The sequence below is a fragment of the Vicia villosa genome, unplaced genomic scaffold, assembly GCF_029867415.1.
Source record: "Vicia villosa cultivar HV-30 ecotype Madison, WI unplaced genomic scaffold, Vvil1.0 ctg.001125F_1_1, whole genome shotgun sequence".
Classification (NCBI taxonomy): domain Eukaryota; kingdom Viridiplantae; phylum Streptophyta; class Magnoliopsida; order Fabales; family Fabaceae; genus Vicia; species Vicia villosa.
The window spans coordinates 209,697-220,264 of NW_026705492.1; the positions used below are offsets into that span (position 1 = coordinate 209,697).

A 10,568-nucleotide genomic window follows, 5' to 3' on the forward strand; every position below is an offset into this window, starting at 1 on the left:
AATAAAAGTAGAATAAAATAGATAAATTTATTTTACTTACCTCCCCGAACCATAGGCGGCGAGCAACGTGGTGCTCGTATCGAACAAGTAATGATCGATTCGAAGGTCCTCCAAGATACCCAGCTGGCTCCTGTGGTGGCTCTGGAACTGGTACAGACGGACCAACTTCATCTACAGTGCGACGTCGTCCCAAAGAACGGCTAATAGGCCTCCCGTCTGATCCTAGGGTACGCATGTTGCTGAACTTAAAAAAATACAATACAACATTAAAAAAACAGAAAAAAACAACCGAAACAGTTGTAAAATGTGTTTCGGTGTGTTAATAAAGCGAACCGGAACATTTTCCAAAAAGCGTTCCGGTATGCAAGCATGTGAACCGAAACATTTGCCAAAAGCGTTCAGGTATGCAAGTAAGTGAACCAGAAGAGTTTTTGAAAGCGTTCCGGTGTGCATTGTGTGTGAACCGCAACATTTTTTGAAAGCTTTCCGGTGTGCTGGGAGTAAACCAGATGACTTATCTGAAGCGTTCCAGTTTGTTTGAGCTGTGAACCAGATCAGTTGCAAAATGTGTTCCGATTTGTGAATTTTTAACTTTCTCAGAGCGTTTTCAGTAAAAAAAGGGTGAAAAGGTGAAAATGAAAAAATTACTTATTTATATGAGGGTAATTTAGTCCAAAATTTTTAATTGTAGGGGTACAAAATAAAATTTTCCGAGTTTTTTAACTGCCACTCCTCACTCAACACTCCTAAGACCACTTGCAATGAGGGTGTTGAATATATTTTTCAATAGTTGAATGCTTGCAATGGATGGTTGAATGAGGTGTTGAAAGTGACATGGATTAATGTGTGTTAAAAACATTCAACATGTTGAATGAGAAATGAGTGAGGCCACTTATAATACTTTGCAAAATCTTATTGGTTGTTGTGATTGTTTATATTTTTATCTCACCTTAATTATTTGGAGTCAATTATTTTATAGAAAATCAATTTATTTATTTATTTTTATTTTCATCAAAATTCATCATTTTTTTTTTTATAAATAGAGTCTTGGTTCATTTGATTTGGACAAAGGAAAAAAAAAATCTATTTTTCCTTTGATTTTTCTATTTAACCTCCAATAAATTCTTGTTTGTGTGTTGAGTCTATTGTACTAATTAAGTTATGTGTTTTATTTTAGGTGTGTTGTGTGTTTAGCGTATTGTATTTTAAGTTTTTATTAATAAAAGAAAATAAAAATATGAAATAAATGTGGTGAGATAGAGTGTTGAATTTTATTAAACAAAAATTATTGTAGTGAGTAAAAGTTGAATGAATGTTGAATTATTAGGTGAAAGAGAGAGAAGATGATGTGGAGTGTAAAAAATGAAAAAGAAAGGTGTTGAATATGTAAATCCATTGTAGATAGTCTCAGAATTATGCTTTTACTGTTATGCTTTGTTTCATATTTTAGATTTTTTTAAAGTGTAGTCTATTGTCAGATTTTTTCATATAATACCGGATTTTTTAATATCATGAGGTTCTACATAATTTTATATCGGACTTTTGCGAAAAAATACTAGAGTTTTTGAGTTTCTTTGAAGAAATATTAGATATTTCCAAAATATCCTATAAAAATGTATTATTTTCTAGAAAGTGTATGATAAAATACTAGATTTTTCATCTACTTGATACATTTATATCAATTTTTTAAAAAATTTTGGTGCATGACAATTGGTTTTGCAAAATTGTCTTTGTAATTATCAGATTTTTCAAATATTTGGTACATTTATATCAATTTTTTTCAAAAATTCGGTGTATGACAATTTGCAAAATTATTTTGTATATACCACTTTTTTTTTTAAATCGGTAGGTAGTGGATTTTGTAAAAATATTTTTTGTTTCTTAAACTAAGTTTTTGACAATTTTAGCAAAACAGTATAACAATATTAATATATTGTATCAAAAATATATGTAAAATTACAATTAACTCGATAAAATATATACATATAATAATACAAAGTGTATATATAATGCAAAGGGTATATATAATGGATAGTATACTACAAAATTAACAATAATGGATAGTTCACTTACAAATGGATGGATTGGGTGTAAACTGAAATGTGTCTGATATTGCATTTTTGAATTCTATGAACAGTTTTTAATTTTCTAAAAGAGTGCAGGAACAACATTTAGGGTGGAAGAAGTAGTTCCATTACTAATTACAATTACACTTACAATGGTAGTTTAAGCCCAAGTCCAAGCCCAATATCAAAAGAGAAAAACATTGATTGCTATTGATATTGAAAATTTTACTTCCTACCCCTACATTTGCCCTTCTACCCCAACAATCATATTTTTTTGACGAAATTACCCTTACATAAATAGGAATTTTTTTTCTCATTTTTCACTTTTCACTGATCTTGAACAAACACTCTCCTTTTATCTGTACGAAACACAAACCGGAACACCTTGGCAAACTCTTCCGGTTCATTAACTTTCCAAACCGGAACACATTTGGTAAGTGGTCCGGTTCAGAAAAATACTTCACGGAACACTTTTGGTTTCTGTTCCGGTGCGTTCGCTTCCAAACCGGAACACAATTTGGAACTCTTCCGGTTTGTTGCCTATGATACCGGAACGCTTTTGAAATCTGTTCCGGTTTGTTTTCATCTCCACCGGAACCCTTTTGAAAACTGTTCCGGTTTAGCTCAGTTGCAAACCGGAACCCTTTTTGGAACTGTTCCGGTTTGGTTTTTTTAATTTTTTTTTTAATTTTTTTTTTTTAATTTTTTTTTCAGGAAAATGCGTACACTTGGACCAGACGGGAGACCACATTCTCGCCGCCGCCGCGACGAAGCTGGTTCCTCTAACCCACCACCACAGCCAGTTGGATATCCTGGTGGACCATCAGATTTATCTTTACTTGTTCGATATCAAGACCATGTTGCTCGCCGGTTATGGTACGGAGAGGTAAGTAAAAATTATTTGATTTATTTTAAATAGAATTTATTATTATATCTTCTAATGTAGTTTTTTTATTTATTTTCAGGAAAGAGGCTCTAAAAAGGAGCTTAAAGTTGCTGGGCACGGGACGAAGCTCCAGGAGAGAGTGCCTCAGCAGCTCCCACCTGAGATTGAGGCTATCGTGTCTAGGTCAGGTCTGGCTTCTCTTCAGAGAACTAGCCTGACCAAGATAGACGTTAATCTCGTCTCAGCATTTGTGGAGAGGTGGCATGTTGAGACTTCGTCATTTCACATGCCATTTGGTGAAATGACGATTACTTTAGATGATGTTGCGTGCTTGCTCCATTTGCCTATCAATGGTATGTTCTGGTATCCTGATGAGCATGTCACAGAGCAGGTGGCTGTTGATCTTGGCTGTGAGTTATTGGGAGTGGATAGACATGCCATGGCTGTACATGTGCGTTCTTGCAGGGGAGCTTATTACTCACTGCAGTGGCTGTATGACAGATTCGTGCAGTACCGTGCTGCTGGTAGTTGGACTTACGCGACCAGGGCATATCTGATGATGTTGGTAGGTTCTACCATTTTTGCGGATAAGACATTTACCCTGGTTGAGGCCCGATATTTGCTATTGTTTAGAGATCTACGTGGGCTTGGTTCATACAGTTGGGCATCAGCGGCACTGGCCACTCTTTATCGCCACCTTGGGGATGCATCTATGTTTAGTTGCAAGCAGCTCGGTGGATATCCTACTCTTCTACAGGTATTTATGTTATTTTTAATTAATTATATGTTTATTCATATATTATAATTTATATTATTTTATATATATATATATATATATATATATAAACATTGGTATTAATGAATATCATTTAATTTATTTGTTAACAGTGTTGGATACATGAGTACTTTTCTACTCTGGGAAGGAAAGGAGAAAATTGGCGGTCAGACAACCAAGGGCTTCCGAGGGCGATGAGATGGTTCTACAGACAGGGGGCCATCAAGGTGGATGCATATAGACCGATATTGGATGAGCTGACACCTACAGACGTCATATGGCGTCCATTCGAGGATCATCGACCTCATATTGCTTTTAACGAGCTATCTTTATACAGAGGTTTCCTTGTTTGGGGTGACATACATGTGTTGTACTTACCCGATAGGTGTCTTCGCCAGTTTGGTATTCGCCAGTATATCCCGCCTGCACCTCCTGCTGATACGCTCAGCAACGATGAGATTGCTGTGGAGTGGATTGGTTATCACCAGAGCGTGACAGATGTGATTAGAGGTACGGAGGCGGTGGGATACCCTCATGAGACGGTGGATGGATATTTAGAGTGGTATTATCGTGTGTCTCATCCTCAGGTTGTGCCGCCCCCACCTAGTGAGCGTAGAGAGGTTCCAGTTCCTGTCTTTGATGCAGGACCAGCTGATCCAGATTGGGCTCGTGCCTCCACACTGGTTCGCCGTTATCTCCGGCAGGTAGAGGCCGAGGAGGATGATGTCGCGTATGCTGACTTATTTGAGGTGTTGCGCATCGCCTATGAGCATTGACTATGTTATATTTTATTTTAGATATTACATTTTGGATAATTTTATGGTGCATTCTGGATTATATTTTGGATTCTATAGTTGATTTTAGTCTTTTGTTTTATTCTATATTTTATTGTATATTTTGGATTATATTTTATTCTATAGTTTAGATTCTATTTGGATAAGATATTTTATTTGGATAAGATATTATGTGGATAAGATATTGTGCGGATAAGATTGCCCTCATGGCCTATAAATAGGACCTCCTAGTGTTGACACAAAATATCATATTTTTCAGAATGTCTCTTGGTAATTTTATGGTTGACACAATTGTTTTCTATACTGGAACTAAGGAACCCATGAAGCTTTCAATACCTAACGATTGCGGGAGACTCGAGTCACTTAAAAGTTGGGTGAAAGAAGAGTTGCCAGAAACTGATAACCGAGTGGTGACTAAAATCTGGTATCGTGAAAATTAGAACATGGATGTTGATGGAAGGATAAGTTATAATATTGTGGAGTTGAAATGTGATGGTGATATGAAAGACATGTGGAAATCACACCGCCGTAAGATAACAAAGGGACCGATCGAGTTTGAGGTAAACCTAACAAGGTCTGCTGAGGATGTTCTGAAGATGCTGGTGCGCCCAGAATCGTCTGCAAGAGTCTAATGCTTTAATGTTTTATGTTATTGTTATCATGTTCTATGTTTTAATGTTCTATGTTATTGTTATCATGTTTTAATATTCTATGTTATTGTTATCATGTTTTAATGTTCTATATTCAATGTTATAATAATTTAGTGTTTTTTTGTAAATAAAATAAAAACTTCTAAGATGTAAATAAAATAACTCAATCTAAGACGTTTTTAGTTAAAATATTACATATAAATTAAAGTCACTTAATTAATCTATATTAACACGTGATGGTAACATAGGCGTAAGATGATGCCAATGTTGAAGACGTCCAGCAAATCCTAACATCCAAGATGTCGCCACTTGAAGACGAAACTTCATCCAATCTACCGTGACGGGTGGCAGCGGGAAGCCTTCTTTCATATTAACCTGATTTCATGACATAAAAATAATTAACAAAGTAATTAAATAAGTAATTATATAAGTAATTAAATAAGTAATTAAATAAGTAATTATATAAGTAATTAAATAAAATATATATAAAGGTTACCCGAAGATAATGATTCCTGTTGACAAGGCCAATGCAATATGTAGGAGCACTTGGAGAAAATGTTGTTGTCATAGGAAAAAAGGTCAAGCAAGGGTTACCAAGCAGCAAAAGAATAATGTTATACCGATTCGCTATCAAATAACCCATCTCTGGTAGTGTCAACCATTTCTCCGGTGGTTGAAAACCAACATGATCTATCAACAATCCATTCCTCACTTCGGATAAACTTAGACCGAACAATCTCTCATATAAGTCCTTCTTTTCTCTTAATTCCATGTCCAAGTCACGACGAACCATTGCCCAACCATCCTCACTATACCCATGCCACGAAGCAATTGCTCTAAATCCACAATTACCATCTGCTACAACATTAACAATCTCGGTAATATATGGCCTAATATGACAAGGAAACTGAAGAGTGAAATCCTCATCCTTTGCTTGTGATTGCTTCTTTGATTGTGATTGCTTCCTGGAAGTTTGTGATGCTTGCGATTGTTTTTGTGAACATTGAGACGCCTGATCAGCATACTCAAAACCTGAAGGATCCCTATAAACATCATACCCAACTGGTTTCTTCCCTTTCCTCTTCACTCCGCCTTTAGTTTTTATTTTCTCAGGTGGTGGACACAATGAAGTTGTTGTGGGATATGCAATTTCACAAACCCTACTTTTCAATGCTCTTTTTCCAACAACATCTAGTGATTTAAACCTTCTCCACAATTCATCAATTGCATTATTCATATCAACCTCCGAACCAGCTTCCTCATCTAAAGGCAAGTCACCTTCCATAGATAGTATCCTCCATTGAAGATGAACACTTTCTATTTGTAATGGGATTCCAACAACAATCGATCTTCCCATCTCACAAGCACAAGGTAGCCCATAACTTGTTCTCATAGTACAACCACATGTTTCCCTACTATTTAACACATAATCAAGCCTCGATAACTCTTCTGCAATGCGTCTCAAAGCAGCTCTCGATACTGAACCACGCAAATTATCATAAAATGGACTAATGTGTGCGTGCTCAACCTCATAAAAACTTTTTTGAAACGAAGCTCGAATGTTACCTATTTGGATTTTTAGGTTAGAATTCATAGCTTCCCAAACTTTGACCATGTCACCAAGGCTGTTTCCTAACATCTGCTTTAGCTTCCAATGTGCAGATTCAACCCTAAAATAAACAAAGAAGGTATAAACATATAATATTCCAAAAATGAATACTAAATAAATATTTTAAGAATTATGACATACCGATTTGTCGTGGTATTACCAAAATGAAGCACTCGATTAATCCATGCGCCTACAAATCTTTGCCTATGTGGGATCAACCAAGTGTTCTTCTCGTAATCGAGGAAGTTAGTACAAGCAAAGCATGCTTGTTCAAGATATTGCAACCGTACACCATACTCAACCTCATTACTAGCCCATACAACATCTTTCCACAATGTGCCTATCGTCTCTCGCATGTCTTTCATCACATATTCCTTGCATTTCATCCCAACATTTTGGTTAATATGAAAGCGACATAGCAAGTTATGCGTCGTAGGAAAAACAACTTCAACTGCTTTCATCAAAGCAAGATCTCTATCCGTCAAAATCACTTGTGGAACCACATCTTTCTTCACAAACAATTGCTTCAGCTTATCCAAGACCCAAATATAACTCTCTGTCTGCTCACACTCCATATAAGCAAATGCAACCGCAAATGTCAACTCGGTCGATGTCATACCAACTATTTCAAACAGAGGTTGTCTATATTTGTTGGTCTTATAAGTGGCGTCCATAATCAAGACAGTAGGAAAAAGATTCAGCAACTTTACCGAATCTGGATGTGCCCAAAAAATATCTCTCACAACTTCACAATCATCCCGTTTCCTACTCCAATAAACATAGTTCGCCTCCTCTATAAGCTTAAGCAAATGTTGTATCTCACTTCTTGGACCTCTTATCTCCGCTTCAATCACACTTTTATGCTTGTATATTTGCGTGATCCGAGTGACGTTCTCAGGATCTCGCTCTTGCAAGGAAGTCAATATGTGTCTAGGCGGAACATGTCTCTTTGTCAAATCAGCAACATGCTGCTTCTCATCTGTTGTCAACCTACCAACAAATGAATGGCCTTCTAATCTATCTGGTAAACCATGATTATGAACTCCACATTTTACATCAACCTTCCATCCAGACCCATCTTTTGCCGGAGTCGATCTGATTTTGAATGGACATCCACATCTCTTAGTAGCACTTTGAGTCTCACTTTTATCCTTATATTTTCCACCTTTATCGCACGCAAATATAACTTTGTTACTTCTTCCTCTTTTGCCTGTTTCAGTGTCTGAACGCGCTATGATAACAGTCACTTTATTGTTGATTCCGGTCTCTTTAACCCAGCGGATAACTTCTTCCCGTGTGACAAATCTCTGTGAAGTTGTGAAAACATCAGTGGTATCTATAGCTGTCTCGTTTTTCCGACAAATTTGGAGCGGAACTTCCATACCTACAAAAAAAAACCAAAAATTTAAAAATACAAAATGCGTTCCGGAACAGTTTTCCAATCTGTTCCGGTTTGATATCAAGTTCACCGGATCACTTTTCAAAACCGTTCCGGTTTGATTACAAATGCACCGGAACACTTTGCTTATCTGTTCCGGTTTGATTTTCGTATTACCGGAACAGTTTTAGAATGTCTTCCGGGAAGAAAAAAAAGCAAACCGGATGACTTGTATAATGTGTTCCGGTTTGTTAATTTGTGAACCGGATGACTTACCATAAGTGTTCCGAATTGAAGGTGCGTAGGGGTGCAGATTTGAATTTTTTTGACTTTTTAGATGAATGGTAAAAAGTAAAATGGTAAAATGGTTATTAACTATTGAGGGTAAAGTTGGCATTTTTACAAAATTGTAGGGGTAGAAGGGCAATTGTAGGGGTACGAAGTAAAATTTTCATTGATATTTACTATTTTTGGAAATGATCAACTAGATGGTTATTTTGGAATAGAAGAACTATTATTAACAAATAAAATAAAAATCTTATCCAACAGAGTCAAAAACTAAAAGATCTGTTAAAAAGAAAAAAACAAAGACTAAAAGGATGTCATCTTACAAAGAAAAAAAAGAAGTCAAAAGAAGAATATTTGTGAATTAGAGAGCACCGCGCCATATATTTCAAATGTGTTCCGGTAAACTCATATTACCGCCATTAACCAATAAGGTTTCCCTCTTTTACACTTTTTTCTTCTTCTCATTTTCTGCAATAGTAAGTTTAAAATAAAGTATGCAATTTGCAGTGTAAGAGAATAAAGGTATATAAAGGTAGACTCATGGTTCCCATTCAACTCTAAATATCCACCAATCACTCCCCAACCAAAATTCCTTGCCCAAATCATACATGTTACGATAAGTGAAATTTACTTGTTTAAAAGTGTAATTATTTTGTTAAATTAAAGGTGTTTGTAGGTTGGTTTGGTTTTGAAAAAATCTAATACTCAAATCGATAAAAAAATATATAGATTGATTTGAATTGAAATTGTACATTTTTGCGATAAAATTCAAGTCAAACCAAACCTAAAAACAATGAGTTGATTTCAGTTGAATTCATCGGATGCGTTAGAAACAAATATATGAAATATTTTAAGGAAATATCTAATTTACATTTACTAATTTTCCATAATAAAATAAAAATTTTAATTTTTTAATTTTTCATATAAGCTGTGAATGTAAAAAATGACCTTTCATTTTTATTTTTTTCAAGTTAATGACTTTTTATTTTTTTTTCTTCTTGAACTTGAATAGGCTATATTAGTTTATATGATAATCATGATATAAATTATAGGAATAAATTATGGTTGGTCTGGATAGAGGGACTCGCGATTAGATTTTGGAAATTTGTTGTCCGAACCAATTATAATATCGAGTTTCATTAGTTTGATTCTGTTTTTTTGTCAAATTAAAAAAAAAATCCAACCCAAACACTACGATTTGGTTCGGATTTGTTCGAACTAATAAATGCCACTATTTAAATCTGCATTATATTTATTCACACTTAAAAAAAATAAAATCTCAAAATCACTAAATTACTTGATAAAATAATATTGAAATTAACCTATTTTTAATAGTTATTTTCTCGTGTAAAAATTTATTTTCTCAGTTTTTTTTTTAATTTAAAAACTATAAGTTAAATATTATGTTTTTGGTTTATTTTATTTTACCAGCTATTCTACTGTTTTTTTTTGTGTGTGTGCTAAAATTTACTTATTATTGTAAGTTATTTATTATGAAAGTTTTTAAAATTGGGTATTGAAAACTTTAAAGTATAATTGAAAATAGATTCTTTAATTACTTCAAAATCAAATCCAAAATGAACCTTTCACATATGTTATTATTATTGAAAAAAGTTGCATGACAACAATTATGATTTTTCCCATTTAAAGATATAGTAAGATAATATAAATGTTGACACATGTTCAATCAAATATATAGTGTTTACACCATTGGTTCCAGCTTGTACCTTTTTATGAGTGGCTTACAAATAAATTGACCTTTTTTTTTTATAATAAAAATGATAGTTACATTGTCAATTGTAATTAAAATAAGTTGGTGATTAAAAATATAAAATGATGTATAAGTGAATATATAGAGTATAAATAATATAGAGGTAGTTGGAGGAAAATAGTGAAGCATGTGTAAAAAGTAGGAAGAATAAAGAGAAATTGAATTTCCTGTGAATGCTCCTTAATGAACGCAAGGCATTGTTGGAGGCCATGTGATGTGAGTGAGTGTGAGTGCAATGCATGTCAACCGGTGGGTGTTTGTTGGGTAAGCACAACACAACAATTCATTATTTCCTGTTGTTTGTGGGTCCATTCTCATTTCTCTCACACAAGAATGTGTATCTAATTCCTT

General features: G+C 34.5%; 3 protein-coding genes across 3 annotated transcripts; 1 reads left to right on the forward strand and 2 right to left on the reverse strand.

Annotated features, from left to right (window-relative positions):
- Positions 1-304: 304 nt before the first annotated feature.
- LOC131633453 (protein MAIN-LIKE 1-like) lies at positions 305-4,503 on the forward strand. Its single transcript, XM_058904169.1, has 4 exons — positions 305-402; positions 2,781-2,952; positions 3,032-3,709; positions 3,841-4,503. The coding sequence occupies exons 1-4, from the start codon at positions 305-307 to the stop codon at positions 4,501-4,503; spliced, it is 1,611 nt and encodes a 536-aa protein (XP_058760152.1).
- Positions 4,504-5,360: 857 nt separating this feature from the next.
- LOC131633445 (uncharacterized) lies at positions 5,361-6,829 on the reverse strand. Its single transcript, XM_058904161.1, has 3 exons — positions 6,738-6,829; positions 5,668-6,650; positions 5,361-5,546 (listed from the first exon to the last, which is right to left on the reverse strand). Exons 1-3 carry the CDS (start codon positions 6,808-6,810, stop codon positions 5,388-5,390), a joined length of 1,215 nt encoding a protein of 404 aa, XP_058760144.1. The 5' UTR covers positions 6,811-6,829; the 3' UTR covers positions 5,361-5,387.
- LOC131633454 (putative protein FAR1-RELATED SEQUENCE 10) lies at positions 6,816-8,162 on the reverse strand. The gene is made up of 2 exons (XM_058904170.1): positions 6,941-8,162; positions 6,816-6,841 (listed from the first exon to the last, which is right to left on the reverse strand). The coding sequence occupies exons 1-2, from the start codon at positions 8,160-8,162 to the stop codon at positions 6,816-6,818; spliced, it is 1,248 nt and encodes a 415-aa protein (XP_058760153.1).
- Between the last annotated feature and the right edge of the window lie 2,406 nt (positions 8,163-10,568).